Source organism: Notamacropus eugenii, chromosome 1 (genome assembly GCF_028372415.1).
Source record: "Notamacropus eugenii isolate mMacEug1 chromosome 1, mMacEug1.pri_v2, whole genome shotgun sequence".
Classification (NCBI taxonomy): domain Eukaryota; kingdom Metazoa; phylum Chordata; class Mammalia; order Diprotodontia; family Macropodidae; genus Notamacropus; species Notamacropus eugenii.
This window is the reverse complement of record NC_092872.1, coordinates 297,357,401-297,376,919: the sequence shown is the minus strand read 5'-3', so window position 1 is coordinate 297,376,919 and position 19,519 is coordinate 297,357,401. Positions and strand designations below refer to the sequence as shown.

The window sequence follows — 19,519 nt, the reverse complement described above, 5'->3', positions numbered from 1 at the left end:
TGTACCACTCTGATATAGCTGACTAGATCTTCACTGAAGAATAAGAGTTAAAAACATTTCTATCTGGCTCTGAATCTGTCACTTGCCCATCATTGGTGGCTGTGAAAATGCCAGGGTCCACCGATTGTGAAATACTAGTGCTCACATGATAGCCCAGTTTCCTTGGCTTTTATAATTTAAGAGGCTTGCTTTTTGGAGTTTATATTTACTAAGTTTCACTTGGGGCTTTCTAGTATTTTAATTAGTGGAGAGACAAGGTGTTGTTTGTTTCTTTCAATATTTTGGGATTTGGTTGGGGGAGGAGGATGAAGAAAAGAAAGTTAAGAAAGAAAGGGTGTGATGTCTGACTTGTCCTATCTTATAAATTTATTATAGACTGCAGAGAAGATAAGTGTGGGCTTATTCCTAGGGCCTTAAGCTAGAGTTTTATCTATGTATTCTCAGAGCTAGGCCCCAAGACTACATGTGGCCTTCTAGGTCCTCAAGTGCAGTCCTTTTACTGAATCCAAACCTCACACAAATCCCCTTAATGAAAGGATTTGTTCTATAAAACTTGGACTCAGTGAAAAGGCCACACCCAAGGATCTAGAAGACCACATGTCGCCTCGAGACCACAGGTTCCCCACCCCTGATCTATACTAATGTAGTTCGTAGAGCTTTTGTACCAGGATCTCACTACATAGCATGAGTAGCAAAGAAGAAAGCATTTAACATAAAACAATATTACAAGTGTACATTGGGGCCAGGGATGGTTTTATCAGGTGATCAGTTGAGTTTTCCCAACCCACTTGATGAAGTTACTGATTGGAACAGACAGGTAACTGTGAGGTCTTAAAGTTTTAACCCTTTCATTCTTTCATTGGTTTTATTCATGGCTTATAAGCCTTAAGAAACTCACACCAAGTGACCCATTGAAATTGCCATGTAATAAAGTCCATCCTCATACTTAATAGTAGTAGATCAAGTTTTGAAAAGTCATGTGGTGATTTTGGTATTATATATCATGTGTATATGTATATATGTATATGTATATCTTGTATATTTGTATATTATATATATCATAAAGTCTTGGAAATTGGGAGTAACCCATTCACGTCTTTTAAAGGGTTCTCCCCTTTCAGACTTTGCCGGGCTAGTGTAAAGGAATGTTTAGCCTTCTCTTGGAGGTATGAAGAAGTTTCTCAATCAACCTGATGGACTTATAGATGGAATAATTCATTTGCAGCTGTACTCCCTACTTCTCTACCATGCCCCAGAAATCTCTTCATCCTAGAAACCTCACTCTAGCCCTGGAATTCACGCATTTAGATATACTCGCTTTCTGATTGGATGCTCCTCCGTTTAATGAGGGCACCCAGGCCAGCCAGACCTTCCCTCCTCATCAGGCTCCACTGTAGACTTCTCTACCACAGCTGGAGATGTTGGCACATCTCTCTCCCCATTTTCAGCTTGTTTTGCCGTATCTCCCCCCATTAGAATGTAAGTTCTTGAGGGCAGAGACTGTATTTTTGCTTGTATTTGTATTTCCAGCATTTGTGTAGTTTCTGATCCATGGTAAGTACTTATTAAGTGCTTATTAACTAACTGAACAATAGATTAGCTAGTCGTCATTGAGTATCTGAAAGATCATAAGGGGTGGTTTCAGTTTGAGTTCTAACTTTGAATCCCTAGTTCTGCACCCTTGGGGAAGTTATCTCACTTGCCATAACCTCTGTTTTCTTATTTGTAAAATGAAGGAGTTGGATTGTATGAACTTCCGACTCCCTTCTGTCTTTGGTTAATTGTCACAATACCACTGTGGTTAGTTCATTGTGGTGGCCACATCAAACAGGAGTGTCTGAATAAACTGAAAAACTTGAGTCAGAAAAAAATACGCAGATGAGCAACGAGAGGGAACACACATACACTATTAGAGGGCATTTTATCAGGATAGAATACAAATGACTTCAGCTTTTCTATACTGAATGCTCCCTTTGCATTTGTTTTATTTGATTTACCTTCTCTCTCTACTAGTTGTTTTATTTATTTATAAAAACTGTGCCCATTGTACATATGAGTGTCCTGTTACCTAAATGAAAGAAATGCATCCTCCAACATGAACACGTCTGTATTTGGCTTCATAATTTCTAGTGACTTTGTAATTATCCATGTGAAATCATTGTGGGTAATAATGACATATGTGTCAACTTGTCAGCCACTTAAATAAGTATATTTAGAAACTTTGCTTCCAATAAAGACTCCTCCTCACACCCTGAATATAGCAAAATATAGCTTTTAATTTTTACCGGGGAAATTATTTTTTCTTTCTTTTTTTGAGAAGTTTCCGAATTAAAAAAAACACACACACAAACTTAGGCTTCTATCTAAGTCTGTACATTCCTAAGGCACTTTTTACCCTTATAAAATAGAGTAGACACTTGGGCAAAGAGATTAAAATTGTTGTGATCCTAGCACAGAAATATGGAACAGAATAATTCTTGCTTCTAGCAGGTAAACTATGACAAGATGAGGAGAGATGGAGAGATTGTTTCAGGAAATTTTGTGTGTGAGTACCTTCAGTTTTCTTAAAGAGTTTAGTCAGTATTTGTTAACCATCTTCTTTATGTAGAGGTCACTACACTGGATGCTTTCATCACATGGAAGAAGGCAGAAAAAGGTGGGCTCATCTAGAAAATCTAAAGTCTAGTTGGGTAGATTATACAACCAGTTACACATGACAGTAGGTGCTGGCATACAAGGGTGATAAAGACATGGTTTCCTTCAAAGCGCAATATACACATATAGGGGGAGGGATGAGGAATGTTTATAAAGCGAACGAAAAAATAAGCACAGGTGGCTTAATATTCTACTTAGTTGGGAAGATTGAAACTATTCTGTGGGAACTTCCGTAATGCCCCCTTTCTGCATGTCAGAGTCTTTTAGCATCATTACTCATTCTCTGATCTTTCTCTTCTGTCTCGGAGAAGATATAGACTTCCTTCTTGTTAATGCTGATTCTTGTGATTAATAATAACACTAATAGATAGCATTTATATAACACTTTAAAGTTTTCAAAGTGCTTCACATATATTAACTTATTTTATTCTCATAACAATCCTGTGGATAGGTGCTGTTATTATTATCTCCATTTTATTGGTGAGAAAACAAGAATAGAGATTTAATGAGAAGTGCCTGAGGCAGGATTCGAACCCAAGTCTTCATGACATCAAGTTGTGTCCTTTATTTACAATGCCACCCAAATTCCAGCCCCTTCTACTTTCTCCAGGATAATGTAGTCATCCCTTTTCATTCATTTTTCAATATTCCCTGGCTTTTTCCTGTCTGCCTACAAATATAACATTAATAGCTAACATTTACATAGCGCTTACTGTGTGCCAGGCACTGTGCTAAGAGCTGTACAAATATTATCTCATTTGGTCCTCACAGCAACCCTGGGAGGTAAGTTTTGTTATTATCCCCATTTTACAAATGAGGAAACTGAGGCACACAGCTATTAAGTGATTTGCCCAGCGTCACACAACTAGTAAGTGTTTGAGGTCATATTTGGACTCGGGTTTTCCTGATGCCAGGCCGAGTATGCTGAGGTCATTCCAAATTTAAAAAACAAAAGCCTTTCCTTGATCTTTTAAAAACCTCATACTTTCAAATTTAAACTTTTTTTTTTTCAAGGAATGCCTTGGGTTTGACATACAATTAAATGGAAGAATCTGACATTTAGTACATCAGACACTTGGTAAATATGAAGTTTATCATTGACCAATCTTTTTTCCCCAAAGAGAAAGGAAATTGCACACAATAGCTTAGGTCATTGTGTAGGTGACTTGTGGAAGCTGGACAGTGCTTTGTGGTCTTTGAAGTCTGTGCATTTTCTCTTCCTTGGCTAAGTTTGTCTTGAATGGAGATTGTTCCTCATTCCACTATTATTGGTATCTGTGAGCTATGAGCCTTAAGCCCTGCATAGTACAAATAATACATATACTGCTAATTTTGTAGAGTTGTTATGAGGAAAATGCCTTGGAAATCTTAAAAGTTCCACATGAAATATGAATAACAGTAATTATTTTATTATTATTAACCTTCTGACCTTTTGATCTCAAGGCATCAAAGGTACCACACTTTCCAGCTTTAACCACTCCTCCTCTTGTTCATCTTTGTCTTAACCAATTAAGGAAGGTATTTCCTAAGCACTGGCTTTCCATTCTTCTCTCTCTGAACTCTCTCCCTTAGCAATCACATTCTTTCTTACAGCTTCAATAATCATTTCTATGTCAGTGATTCTCAATCAGTCAACAAGCATTTGTTAAATGCTTACTTCTGGCCACTGTGCTGAGCACTAGGGATATAAAGAGAGGTAAAAGCAATCCTTGTCTTCAAGGAGCTTACATTCTAAAGAAGGAGAGACAACATGTATTAAAATAGGCACATATAAGATGCATACGGAATAGATATTCCCAGCACATCTAATTTGAAATATCTAATAGGCAATTGGTGATGCAGGGCTGGAGCTCCGAGGAGAGACTAGGGAAATAAATAAATAAAGATCTGGGAATCATTCCTATGGAGATGATAATTGAACTGATGGAAGCTGATGAGGTTGTCAAATGAGGTAATAGAGAGAGAGGAAAGGGTCTCAAACTGAGACTTGAAGATACCTGGTTAGTGTAACTAGCATGAATAAAGATATATCACAGGAGGCTGAGATGGAACAGTCAGGAAAGTAGCAAGAGAAGGAAGAGAGCAGCTTAACGAAAATCCAGACAGGAAAGAGAATTCAAATGGAGAAGGTGGTTAGCTGTGTCAAATGCTTCAGGGAAGTCAAGAAGGGTGAGGATTGAGAAAATTGCCATTATATATGAAATCATTGATAACTTTGGAGAGAGTAGTTTCATTTGAAAGAGAAGGTTAGAAACCAGGATGGATGTAGAAGGGAGTGGATGAAGGAAGTTGACGAAAGATATATAAATGTTTTTTTTTTCTTTCAAGGAGTTTAGCAGAGAAATGAAGAGAAGGTGTATGGTGATAGGATGGCAGGATGTAGTGACGTTTTCTTTTTTAAGGATGAGGAACACTTGGATGTATTTTTAGGCAGAAGGAAATACATATATAAATATATATATTTATATTCAGAAAATAGGAAGAGATGGAAGATTAGAGAGAAAGGGGACATGAGAGTGAGGACAATCTATTGAGAAGATAGAAAGGAAAGGAATCCCTGTCCCATACAGAGGGGTTGTCCTTGGCAAAAAAAAAAAGGGCTCCATCTTCATCATAGACTGAATACAGAGAGATAATGAGGATAATGTAAGTGGGGTATGAGAGGAAAAGGAAGAGGGAGCTCTTGGGAAGTGGCTTCAGTTGTGCTTGTAAGGGTAGGGTTTACCTTGGCGAGGGAAAGGGCCACCTTTCATCAGACTGGAATGAAGTTAGTCAGTACGTATTTATTAAGTACCTAAATATGTGCCGGACACTTTACAAAAGCACTGGGGATACAAAGAAAGGCAAAAGAAGTTTCTGTTCTTGGGGAACCCAATTTAATAGGAATCAACATGAAGACAACTCTGTGCAAACAAGACATGTAAAAGATAAGTTGGAGATAAATCACTAGAAGGAAGGGAGGGGAAATCAAGAAAGGCTTCTCATAGAAGGTGGAATTTCAGCTGGGACTTAGAGGAAGCCAGGAAATTTAGGAGGCAGAGATGAGGAGGGAGAGAATTTCAGGCATATGAGACAGGTAGTGAAAGTGCCTGGAGACAGGAGATGGAGTATCTTGTTTGAGCAACAGCAAAAACAAGAGTTTGTGGTAAAGGGAAGGGGAAGGGGAAGTTTGTGAAGGGCTTTGAATGTTAAACAAAGTTTTATATTTGATTCTGGAGGTGATAGGGAGCCACTAAAGTATATTGAATGTTGTTTGTCCTTAAGAAATCTAGCCCATAAACCCCAAGGTATCTTTGGAGGTTTCAGTGATCAAAATTTACATTCCTGTGGGCAGAGCACCCATAAGTAAGGGTATGATACCCTATGTAGACAGAGGGAGGAGAGGAGAGGAGAAGAGAGGAAGAAAAAGGAGGGGAGGAGTTGCGTTGCTCAACTAGAATTGGCCAGTTGGGTCCACAGTGGGGTAGCTGGTACTACTCTCAGGTGGTTGTTTATCCTTCATTTTCTAAGAGGACCATGGCATCAGGAAGATGTTGCTATGACTTGGTACTGAATTGAATTTGAGTGAGGGAGAGCTTGCAAAGTCACCAGCCTCACTTTCTCCCCAGAGTCATCTGGGTCCAGTGGCAAATCAGGATGAGTAGAGATGGCCCCAAACTTTATTGAATGAGAGCAATGACACAGTCAGATTTCTGTTTTAGGAAGACCATTTTGATGGCTGAGTGGAGAATGGAGTGAAGTGAGGAGAGTCTTGTGTCAAGAAAACCACCTAGCAGGCTATTACAAAAGCCCAGGAAGAAGGTGATAAAGACCTGCACCAAGGTGTCAGAGGAGAGAGAGGGTCATATAGGAGTGATGTTAAGAAGGTAAAATTGATAGGACTTGGAAGCAGATTGGATATGGGGGTAGTGAGAGAGAGTGAGGTTGTAAGCCTGGGTGACTGGGAGGATGGTAGTGTCCGCAGGAGGGTTTGGGGAGGAAAGATAATTCAGTTTTGGATATTCAGTTTTTAAGATGTGTATAGGCCATCCAGTTTGAGATGTCAATCAGACAGAGATGCAAGTCTAGAGATCAAGAGAGAGATTAGGGCTGGATATATAGAGCTGAGTATCATTAATGTGATGAATCAGTGGGAGTTTATGAGATTACCAAGTGAAATAGTATAAAGCAGGGTCAGCAAACTAATGTAGAGAGCCATATCCAACTTGTTTTTGTATGCCTGCAAGCTAAGAATGGTCTTTACCTTTTAAAATACAATAAAACTTTGAAAATGTAAAAATCATTCCTAGCTCACTGGCCTAGAAAAACAGGCTGGATTTGGTCTGTGGGCAGTAGTTTGTTGACCTGTGATATAAAAGAATAAAAGAAGCAGACCTAGGCCAGAGCCCTGTGAGAAATCCATGATTAGCAGACCTGATGTACTACAATCCAGAAGAGACTGAGAAGGAGTGGTCAGATAGGGAGGAGGAGAATCAGGATAGAGCAGTTATATGGCAACCTGGAGAGAAGAGAACATTAAGAAGAGGGTACTTGATAGTGTCTCAGAGGCTGCAGAGAGGGCAAGAAGGGTGAAGGTTGAAAAAAAGCCATTTGATTTGGAAATGGAGAGATTATTGGTAACTTTGGAGAGTAGCTGAATGAGGTTGGAAGCCAGACTCTAGAGAATTAAGAAGAGAAATGGAAGTGGAGGCACTTATTGTAGATGGCCTTCTCAAGGATCTCAGTTACAAAAGGGAAGAGAGAGATGGAATGGTAGTTAATGGAGATGGATGGTTTTTTGAAGATTGGGGAGAAATGGTTTGCAGGCAGTAAGGAAGCAGTGAGTAGATAAGAAAAGATTGAAGATAAATGAGAGAATGGGGGATGGATGATAATCTAATGGAGAAGATAGGATAGAATGAGATCAATTGTGAAAGTAGAGGAGTTTGCCTTGGCAAAGAGAAGAGCCACCTCTTCATGTGAAAAAAGGGAAGGAAGAGAATAGTGACAGAAGGCATCATGGTAAAGTGAGAAGAGCTTTCAGCAAATGGCTTCAGTTTTTTCAGTAAAATAGGAGGCAAGGTTCCCAGCTGAGAGAGGGGTGGGGAGGGAAAGGAAGCAATGGAGGTTTGAGGAAGGAGGAAGAGGTTTGGGAAAGCTGCTCTGGTGAGTAGGAGAGAGAGTTAATTAAAGAGGTGTGAAAGGATTGCCTAGCCACAGTGAGGGACCACTTGAGATTTTTAAACTTAAATTTGTAGTGAACCCACTCCATTTGGTTTCACTATTTTCTCCAGTTTCTTTTAGCAGCATATGAGTAGGATTGAAGGTAGCAAGTGGTAGGAGTAATCTAAGACGATCTTTGTAGAATAATCTGTGCTGGGCAAGATCAGTGATAGTACATGGGGATTTAGAGAGTTGGGAGAACAGGACAGTATTGCGCTGAGCTGGTTCACTGTGGTGTCCAAATTTGAAGGGAGGAAACTGTAGCTTATTTACAGCTGGGGAAAGGAGTGTAGGGATTGGATTTGGTGGTGACAACAAAGATAATAAGGCAAAGGGGAAGATACGATGATAAAAGATTCTGGTTGAATAAAGGAATAAAATTGGTAGATAGAAGTAGAACACTTGTGCATGTTGAGTAAAGCAAAGGTATAACCAACTCTCATGTGTATAGCTGAGAGGTGGTGGAGGTGGAGGTCATGGAAATTCATTAGATTGAGGAAAAAAAGTTATAGTATTTGAGAAAACATTAGGTATGCCAAAAGGCTTAGTGCCCGTTTAAGCTTTAATACCTAATATGGTAGTGATGGTGAAGGCCAAGTCTCAAAATGGCAGTGGGGAGCAAGGAATATTTTGATTATCTGATTGTGACCAGTTAGTCAAGGGATATGAAAAAAAGTATAGCGAGTATGGCTAGATTGCAGTATTGTCAGGGGAAGCCAGGTCTCAGTGAGTGCTGGAAGATGAAATATGAGAGAGGAAGGAGTTTAACTCTAAAAGGACCAGAATTTAAGAATACCTCAAAGGACCAAGCTCCTTTAATTAATCCAATATATATAAATATATATATATATATATATATACATATATATGTATTTTTTTTCCTATTCATTAGACAAAGAGAATGGAGATAGTGGAATGAAATTTTTATTTCAAAGTAAAACCATGATTTTTTGCTATCACTTGACCTGCCTTATCCTTCTAGGGTTAAGATGAGAAGTTTGTTAATTACGGAGCAGGAATTACAGAGGGAACAGTGAAAGGAGCAGACAGACCAGGAGGGTAGAATTAAAATGTTCTGTAGGAACGGAGGTAGAAATCTGAGGTCCAAAGAGAATAGTTTGCTCTTTTCACCAGTCAGAGGTTCAGTGTCATTGGAATCAGGAGAGTAAAAAATGGGGTGGGTGTAAGCTAAGCATCAGAGAATGAGTTCAGGCAGGGAGTCATTGAATGGGACAGATCCATTAAGGGAGGCTAGGTGATTATTAAATTCGGGGTCCCTTTTGTCAGGTGTCATTGCTCTGTCTTATGAGATCTCAGGAACTCCACCTTATTGCAAACAAAAGCAGTGGGCATTATAGCTCAAAGAGTATCAGGGCTCAGTCAGGAGATAGGAGGGGGTTCACCTTTCGGAATTCCTTTCCAACTACCAAGAAGATATCTATTCATAGATCTTCTGCTAGCACCTTAGACTCACTATTTCTAAAACTGTGCTGATTAATTTTCTCCAAAACTCCCCTTTTGAGCCTGTCATTCAGTGGTCATGCCCCAGTGGGATTATCTTTGATACTTCCTTCTTGCCTTACTTAGATCATTTATCAAATACTGTCAGTTCTCTTTGCTAGGTCTCTATCATCTAACCCTCCTTACATTTTCAGTGCTCATTACTACTTGCTTGTACTGTTGGGCTCTTAATGGTCTTTCTAATTTTTTCTCCTCTCTATTGTCAAAACTTCTCTTCCTTATGGATATCTGGTCCTGTTACTTTGTCAAAACCCCTCAGTGCCTGCCTATTGCTTAGCAAGTAACCTCATACTCTTTTGACTATCCTTCATGATTGTCTGCGATTTGGTGCCGTCCTACTTTTCTAGCCTTATCTCATACTGCCATCCCTCCCTGTGTGCTAAGTTCCAGATAGTCTGAAATTTTGACATCTCCTTATACAACCCACATTTTGCTCTATCTGTTCCCTATGCCTGAAAGTTCCTTAGTAAATCCCTACCCATCATCTAAAGCCCAACTCAGGTATTGCCTCCTCTAGGAAATTTTCAGTGAGTTCACTGGTCAATAAACACCTTTCTCCCCTTTTCCTCTTTAGACCTTCTATAACATTTTATGTTTAATCAAATGAGATATGTACCAGAGTTGGTGTTTATAAATGGCAGGCTTTTTTTTTTTCTGGTACCTCTCATGGTATTAAGAGATGTTTATTCTCCACCTTGATGCCACATCATAGCATGGAATTCTTGATGGTTATGCCAAAAAGCATATGGCCTTGTGAAATGACTTTAGAAATATTCTTGCAGTTGATGGTTTCTGTAGCAAGAGTCAGGCTAGCTAAGTGCAGAGAGGGTTTTCACCACTTTTACCACCAGATGGCACCTTTCTTTGGTCACAGTACTTCACAACAAAGGCTTCTTTCTGAGTTGTAGGATTTTAGTCTGTGTCAATAAAGGGCATCTCTACCTTGATGAAATAACCAAGTGTAAATGCATTTAACTATAGTTATTTCCATGTTATCACCAGACCGTAAGATTCATGGTAGTAGGGGCCGTATCTCACGTAAACTTTAAAATATCTTACATTAATGGTGTTTATTGAAATGAATTGAATTAAGGTACAGGAAAAGGGTGCAGAGTAAGAGTGACCATAGTCTGGTGGTATTAACTGGATTAGGCTTTGAGAAGAAGCACCGTTTGAGGATTAATTGGACCCTTTATTATATAATGAATCAGTTAGAAAAGACCTCAAGCTTCTGGTCTTTCATTTCAGATTTCTGTTATATCCACTACTTACAAAGTAGCAGTTGTATGGAGTGGTTTGAAATTATGCTAATTATGTGGATATGTATACTGGTTGGGTTTCTATAGTGTTTTATGTGTTGTTTGTATTTACTAAATATAAAAACCTCAGATGGTTGAAATGTTCATTTTTTAGTGAATTGACAATAAAAGCTTCACCAGAAATTTACTGTTAATTAATATTTGCAGAATGCTTTTCGTGTAAACAGTTATGTAATAAAGAGAAGTACTCAAATAAAGGTCCTGTTTCTGAGGAGCTCAAAGACAGGAATATGAACTTTATGTATTCATGCTTTGATAGGTTCTATAAAAGGAGTTTATTTACTTCTCTGGCAATAGAAAGTACAAAACCAGAGTCTAGTCTAGAACATATATTGCCAGTTGGGTTCCTGAAGGGTAAGAAAATGCAAGTATTTTCATGAGCATCATTAGTGATGTGGAGGGAGGGGATGTTTAAGGTGTAATGCTGAAGAGAATTGTGGCTTGGCCCATGACAGTCTCATAAGCCTTTATGGAAAAGTAAATAAGATTATTTCTGCGTAGGAGGTTTGTATGTGAAATAACCATATTCTAAGAGCATCTTAAAACTTTTTTTTGTTTTTTATTTTCTCTCCCTCCTACCATCAGTGCAAAAAAAAAGAAAAAAAACTCACACTGTCCATGTTCAAAAAGTATACATATGTATACATATATACATACACACATATGTACATATACATACATGCATATCTGTATCTATGTATACCTTATTCTGAATCTTGATCCATTACCTGAAGATAGATAGCAGGCTTCATCATTGGTCTTCCAGATTTTTGGTTTGTCATTGTATTGATCAGTGTTCTTAAATATTTCAAAATTGTTTGTTTTTAAAACATTGTTGAAGTATAAATTGTTCTTCTGGTTCTTACTTTACTCTGCATCAGTTCTTAGAAGTCTTCCAAAGTTTCTCTGAACTCATCCCTTTTGTCATTTTAAAAAGTTTTACATTACATTCAAACGCCATAATTTTTGCCGTCACTCCCCAATTGATAGGCACCCCGTAGTTTACATTTCTTTACCACTACAAAAAAGTGACCATAAATATTTTTTAATATATGAGCCCTTTTTCTTCTTTCTTTGATGTCCTTGGGTCTAGTAGTCTAAGAGCACTTCCTAATGATCTTACATGATAATGAGCTGAAGATACAGCCTCAAGCTAGAAAAATGCATCAAAGCTTAACTAGAGTAGTAGTAGCCTATATGTTCTCATTATTATTATCTTTTAAACCTCCCATGTTATCCTTCCTGGTCCATACAGTGGCTCTGATTCTACTGGCATTAGGATCAGAAATGCAAAGAGATATTGTTATTCTATTTTTCTGACTGTGTTTTCATATTTTTTTTTTCATATTTTAGATACTCGTCATTGGAGGATCTTTTGGTCTCCGGGAGTTTTCTCAAATCCGTTATGATGCAGCAAAGGCCAAGGTAAGAGTGGTCTGTTGGAAAAGAGCTATAATTGGAGGTGATAAAATGTATGTGTGTGTGTGTGTGTGTACTACGGGAAGAATAATTGTTTAACATTGGAAATTCTGCTTTTAGAATAGACAGCTTCTTTTATCAAGGACTTAGTGGCCTTGTTAGCTCCTTTACAAGCAGCATCATGTCTCATTGCCTATGGTTTCTATTCCTGCCACTTCTGAGTCATTGAGTAGCCTTGGGTCTATTTCCTAATCTTTAAAATGACAATAGTTATCGCACACAAGGTCATTGTAAAGATTTATGATGTGTTTGAAGGTATTCAGCAATTCTGCACTCAATTTATTGAAAGAATCTGTAAGTATGAAGGTATTTTGGTACAAAATAAGTCTCAGCAGAGTTGTTGTTAGATTTTAGTGAAGACCAAAGAATGTAGAGATAGTTATTTTAGTCCCAAAATACAGTTAATTGAACTGTCCATAGCAATAGATTGTTCAAATAATCACGTTTGTACATCTTCTATAGTTGCTGCATATGAGTAGTGCAATTGTCATAAAATTCAGATCCAGTTTCACACAAGAATGCTACGTACATTTGTCCAGAGGTGAACATTTGATTCCTGTAACATAGATGGAATGCTTCAGAGTTTTCCTTTCTAGGTTCGGAAACTTCAATATTGTTGGTGGGAAAATAAAGTTTGGGTTCGAGAATAGAACCATCATTGTTCTCAAAAACAAAAACATCGTAGTCTCATTCATTCAACATTAAGCCAATGTTTGTTAAGCTCCGGTAATGTACAGAACACTATACTATTAAGAGATAATAAGTTAGAAGAGATTATCCCTGTCCTCCTGGAGCTGACCCTCTAGTAAGAGTTTAAGAAACAAGATAAGATAAGTACATTATTACTTGATAAGTGGATTAGAATTCAAAACAAAGTGCAAAGTGAGGTCAGTGGGGGAAATTTGTTACTAACACTAACATTTCTTGGAGAAAATGGCATTTGGTTTGGGCTTTAAAGTACTGGTGAAGATGCAGCAGATAAAAAGTATGGGAGAGGGAGGACATCCCAGGCAAAAGGTACAGTATGAATAATGGTACAGAAGTGAGAGAATATAGAGCATATCACAGAGAGGAATTTGTTTTAACTAGGACGTAGAATTGGTGGGATAGAGTAGGTGATAGTGGCAGTGGAAGGCCTTGTGTGCCAAGTTAAGGAGTTTGAGGCAGTAGAGGGCCATTGAGTAAAAGAGTGTAGATAGAGATGTAGCAAAAATTGTGCTGACACATATATGATGGCTAGATTGGAGGATCAGGGGAAAAGAGTAGAGGTAAAAAGATATATTAGGAGACAATTTGTAGTAGTCAGGTAACAGGAACCTGTACTGGAATGGTGGCATTAGGAATAGAGAAGGGGAGATAGATATTGTAGAGTCAGAATCCATAAGACTTAGTAACTCATTGTCTCTAAGAGATGAGGGAGAGGAAACAAAGATAAAACCTCAATGCCCTAGGCATTCCTCTGAGTTACAAAAGAGTTGCTGATCTGCCTTGGTATGTATTCAAAGTCAGTGCAGTTTTAAGCTGAAAAATTCACGATGCCTTTTGGGACAACCCTGTATAAACTCAAAGTCTGAAATGTAGGAAGCAGAGTAAATGGTGTTTCCACTGACCAAAATAGTGAAGTCAGAGAGAGGAGCAGCTTTAGGGGGAGGTTATAAATTGTGTTTTGGATGTGGCCAGTTTGAGTTGCTGCTGGAATGTCCAGGTTGAGAGGCTGGTCTGAAGCCCAGAATAGAAGTCAGAACTGTGCAAACACTGACTTGGGACTGAGTTACATAGAAGTGGTAGTACACACTGGGGGAGTGAATGAGATTGCCAGGGGAGAGAGGGAGAGAGAGGAGCAGAAAGTCCAAGACAGGCTTTTGGCCATCATCCACATGCAGAAGTTGGGAGAGGAGGAGAAAGGAGACAAAGGCATGTTTAGAGTGATAAGTGAAGCGCCAAGACAGTATACTGACTCTAAAGCCAAGGGAAGAGGGACTATTCCAGTAGAAGGAGAATGGTCAGAAGTTAAAAAAAAAAGTCACAAAGAATGAGAACGCCCAAAGAAAAGGTTGTTGGATTTGTTGATTAGATGGTCAGTAGTGATACTTGAAAAAATAGCTTCAAGTAGACTTAGTTGGGGGTGTAGAGACAGTGGATAATAAGGAGTTGGAGGCATTGGATGTAAACCACTCAAGAAGGTGGTAGAGAAGAAGGAAATGGATGGTGGATGGACTGGAAGGGTCAAGAAAATAATTTAAAAAAAAGTATTGTGGAAACTTCAGTACGTTTATAGGTAGATGAGAGGGAAATGGTAAATAGAGATTAAAGGGGCATGATTGCTAGAGCATGGTCCTGGTAAGAGGCAGAAGAGAAGGGTCCAAGGGCACAGGGAGAAGGAGCAACGTTAGTGAGGAAGAGCGATACCTTTTTTGTGACCAGGAGTTATTAATAATGTTGGGAGAGATTCTGTTAGCATATGTATAATATAAAATACATTGGTCACTAAATCAGAATTTTGCTTATTTTTTTATGGAAAGGTACTATGAGCCTTATTTGGAGGCAACTGATGTATCAAAACAAAATGAATCAGTAAAAATTAATTAAGGGGGAAAAGTTTCATTTATCAAGAGAAAAAGAAAAGAAAGAAAAGAACATGGGCTAAGTGACAGAAGATCTATATTCTCATATAGGATCCACCACTTATTAGCTGTATTACATTAGGCAAGAAGACACTTAACCTATCTCCCTGAACCAGTTTCTTTATCTTTAGAATACTAATTAAAAAGCCTGCCTTGCCTACCTCATGGGGTTTTTTATGAGACTCAAGAGAGTTAATTTGTGTGAAAATATTTTACAGGCATTATGTAAATATTTCAAGTGAGATTTATTGCCATAGATGATACTACTCTTATTCTACTTATACTACATCTTGTATCTCCTACTACTCTTTTCCATTATTCTGTGCAGTAATAGTAATGATAGTAATAATTCGCATTTATATTCTCCCAATAACCCTGTGAGGTACTCACCAATCTGTTATGTACCTCCCATTTTTCGACATGCTTTTGTTTTTTCCTAGGCTTAGAATATCTGCTTGTTGAATCCCTGCCTGTGTTTTGAAGTCATATTCAAATACAGCCAATTTCAGGAAGTTTTTCCGGAATCAGTAATGACCCTCCCCTGTCAGACTCCACGTAGCACTTTGATTGAACCACTCTGATGTCATTTATCTTGAATTATTTTTTCCTATCATTATTTGTGTCTGTATAGTTCCTCAAATCCAATATCCCATTAGGCTGTGTGCTATATGAGGGCAGTGATCATGTTTTAGCTAAACAGTTATTTTTAGGCATTGCCTAGGCTAATGCTCTACACGCAAATAGATGTCTAATAAATGTTTATTGATCTGTTGAAAATGTAAGATAATATCATTAGGGGCACATGGGCTCTCTTCCTAGAACAATTTTACTTGAGTTTTCTCATTTATAAGATGTGATTTGAAACTACCTACTTTCCAGAAGTGGGAATTAATTATTTGGTAAGATAAGTTGCTTCCTAGAATAGATTTGGTAAGTTAATAGTGTATTAACTTTGGGGACCCTTACTAATGAATAACAGAAGTAAAAAAGATGTTTTTCACTGTATTTTAATAGGTCAAATTTAATTCCAGAAGGAAAATATTACGTACCTCCTGTGTCTCCAAACTTCTGTTGCATAAAGTTCTGCTTTTAAAATACAATCCCAATGAAACTGGTAGTGAATTCCCAAATCTAAATGAACAAATTATCTCATATGACCTTGATGTCTTTTAAATGCTAAGACCTTAAGTAGTCACTGTGTTGGTCTCCATCTTATTAGTAAGGGAAGACTTTATCCTTAAAATGCTTCGTGATGAATGCCAGAGAATAATTAAACCATTTTCTGTGTGAGGACTTCATGCCCTTAATTATTTTGAAGGAAATGAATCATATTCATATTTTTAAGTAGGAGGATTTCTTTTCATCCATCCTTGTGATTCCATTGACTTAGGATAAGCTCCTTCTACCAGTCCTGATTGGCAGCTCTTTCACAACTTGTAGTCTTAGGAAGTTTTTTGGGGGGAAATGACTATGTGACATGTTCTAGTCATATTCACCTTCCCTGAGAGATAACCTAACAAAGATGAATTGGTCAAGATTCAAAACCCAAGAGCAACACCAGTAATCTCCTCCATCCAGTCCAGCACTACACAGTGAGAAAGCATGAAGCCTATGGGGATTCTGGTCAGGACCATGAAAGAGGGCTGCAGCCAGAGTGATTTTTGATAAATGGAGCCTGAAGCCAGCAAGATCTCTGTCCTAGTCTGTCTGAGCCACAGCAGAGGATAAAACCAGTTCTAAGAAGGCGACTATCCTAGCAGAGGAGTCGGGGCAAAGGGGCACTTCAGGAAGTAGGAAACTGGCATGCTCATTGGTATTCAGGTGGGGCTTGTCAGGGCTGCATCAGGGGACAAAGTCAGGAGACAAGACAGATGGGACTGAGGTGGGGCTTCACATTAAGCCTTAAGGAGACAAAGGCAGAGGTCAGAGGGTGAGGACTTCTCTATGAATTGATGGAGGGTAAAATGGGCAGAGTTGGGATAATTTATATAATGATTAAAACATTGTGAAAAAAACAACTTTGGATTTAAGAACTCCGATCAATTCAGTGACCAACAGAAGACTGGCATTAATCATGCTTTCCAGCTCTTGAGGGAGAGGTGATAGATTAGAAGTACATGTTTTCTGACTTGGTCAGTGGTTCAATTTGTTTTGCTTGACAAAACTTACTTTTTAGAAGAGAGAACTTCTATATTGGAGAGGAGGAGGAAGAAAGTCGATGGTTAGTGATAGTGAGGTTAAAAAAGAAAATAAATAAAACAGCAGTGAAACATTTAAAAATACACAAAAGAGAACCCATGGGAATTTAGAAGAGGATGCAAACATGCAATGGCTATTTGTTCTCTTCAGCTGTTACATTAGGTGATCTACATGTTTGGTGCTTAAAAGTCTTTTAAAGGCTATCAAAAGGAATCTTGAGGAACTGGATATATTTCCTTTTCCAGTTATAAATAGAGCCTCTCTACTTTTTCCTCTTCTCCTTCAGTACCAACTCTTACTGGGCCCAGAATGTAAGGGTGCAGCCATAGAGGGGATGCCCAGTCTCATCTCCTTTACTATCCATCTGGGTCTTGCTCTCTCCAGAGGGATTGTGGGGGCAGCCATATAGTCTCCTTCCTGACTCCCTTAACAGCCGGGAGCCCTAGTCGTTGTCAAAGTTCAGAAGCAATGGTAGCTGCCTTTTATCATTTCCTCTATACAAGTTGGTTTCTGGAAGCTGTTCTTATTTTATTTCAGCCTGATGGTGGCAGTGTAATTGCCTTCCTCACTTGGGGTCAATTATAACTATACAACAGGGTTCTGTTAATAATCAGGAATGAGTCATTAGGCACTCTAGTCAATTTCTATACTTTTCATCACCAGAGGAAACAGCAGCTACTTTGATACATAGCAGTAGTGTGCTGGAGATAGCTTGCAATGTATCAGGAGAGCTGATTGTTAAATTTTCTGAGTGAGCATTATACCTCAGGAATCAGCAAATTCTACAAATTAGGTCTTCGGTTATTTATTTACTTGTTTTGTATTGTTTAGATTTTAGAAAACAGTAGAGAAAATGTTTATGCAGAGTAAACTTAAAAGTGTGAATGTGTGGGATGTGTGTGGGTGTATGTCTAAACTTAAAAGTGGTATAAATATGTATGTGTATATGTATATATAAACTTCAAAGTGTGGCATATATGCAAACCTAAAAGTTGTGCGCATGTGTATGTATGTGTGTTTATTCATCTATATCTATATAAATATAAAAGTATTTTTAGTTATTATTATTACTATTTTCTGAAAGCCAGTTGTTAAACCAGACCACAGACTCCACACCAAAATCCCAGATAACTTCAGCAAACCTTTATTATATACCTAGTATCTTTAGAATGCGCTGTTAAGCACTAGGGTGAACTAGAAACTTTATGTAAAACATGATTAGTGATAGACTCTTATTATTTTTCTTCACTGGATCCTCCTGATTCCAAGGCAGTTGTCCAAGGTATGGCCTTATCATTTCACTTTCTGTTTACCCAAGGTAAAGAAGCCCGACAGAACCAGTGTTGTATAGCAGATGGAATACCAGCTCTAGAATTGTAGGATCTGGGTTCAAATTCACTATACCTTATTTTTTTTTTAATCTGTGAAATGAGGGTATTGGGTTGAATAGCCTCTGAGGGCTCTTCTGACTCCTTTTTCCCCTTTTTCTCTCCTTTCTTCCTTTATTTTTTGAAACTGGGTCTCCTTATTTCTCCTAGGAAATACAACAGCCAGTCATAGGCCTGAATTAAGGGGAAGGGAATAAGCATTTATATAGCTCCTATTATGTGGTAGACAGCTCTATGCCAAGCACTTTTTACAAGTATTGTCTCATTTGATCCTCACAACAACCCTGAAAGGTAGGTGCTATTAATATTCCCATTTTATTATTGAGGAAACTGAGGCAAACAGGTGCAGTGATTTGCCCAGGTCACACAGCCAGTTAAGTGTCTGAGGCTAGATTTGAACTAACATCTTCCTGATTCTAGTCCCAGTGCTTCTCTACTGTTTAACCTACTGCCAGAGCTGATTGGTGCGGAAACTTTGACTTGGTTCATTTCTGACTTGCTGTGGTTTGCCCCTCCTTACATGGCCAGGTGGATCTCTGCTTTTAGGGCTCACCATATTGGTGCAGGACTTGGTACATGTGTCTGATTCTCTTTAGCCCCATGGCAGCCCAGAATTTCTGCCCTCAGTCTCTCTACCAACCTCAGCCTCTCCCAGTGGAAGGGATTAAAGAAATGCATTATCAGCCCTTCCTACTCTTAATTTTATGATTCTATGAACTATTCTTTGGGAAATTCTTACTTCTAGAAGGCAGTACAGTTCTCAAATTAATCCCCTCTCAGGTCTCCCTGTTACCTGCTTTCCTATAAATCACTAAAGACAGTCTTTATCAAATGAGTCTGAGAAATTCCTTACTAATACTGCTCCCTTTAGCTAAAATTAATGATGATTTTGCTATATTGGATGCTTGAAATGACCCCAGGGTAGGGTATGTATTATCTTCATTTTACCAATGGGGAAACTGAGGCTAGGGCACATAGTGTTATAAATTATTAATTGCTAGGAAAGTAGTGGTGTTGGTGAATCCTTTTGACTCAGAATCATAGAATTTAAATTGGAAAAGGGCCTTTGACTTCATTTAGTCTGACCCCCAAATTATACAGCTGAGAAAACTGATGTCCAGAGTGATTTGCT

General features: G+C 38.4%; 1 protein-coding gene across 1 annotated transcript in view; it reads left to right on the top strand.

The window, feature by feature from the left end:
• The window catches only part of COX16 (cytochrome c oxidase assembly factor COX16), a 118,613-nt gene that overhangs the window by 19,471 nt on the left and 79,623 nt on the right, over positions 1-19,519 (top strand). Inside the window, exon 2 of the mRNA XM_072629263.1 lies at positions 12,051-12,122. Coding sequence (XP_072485364.1) covers positions 12,051-12,122 — 72 coding nt within the window. The remainder of the gene's footprint in view (positions 1-12,050; positions 12,123-19,519) is intronic.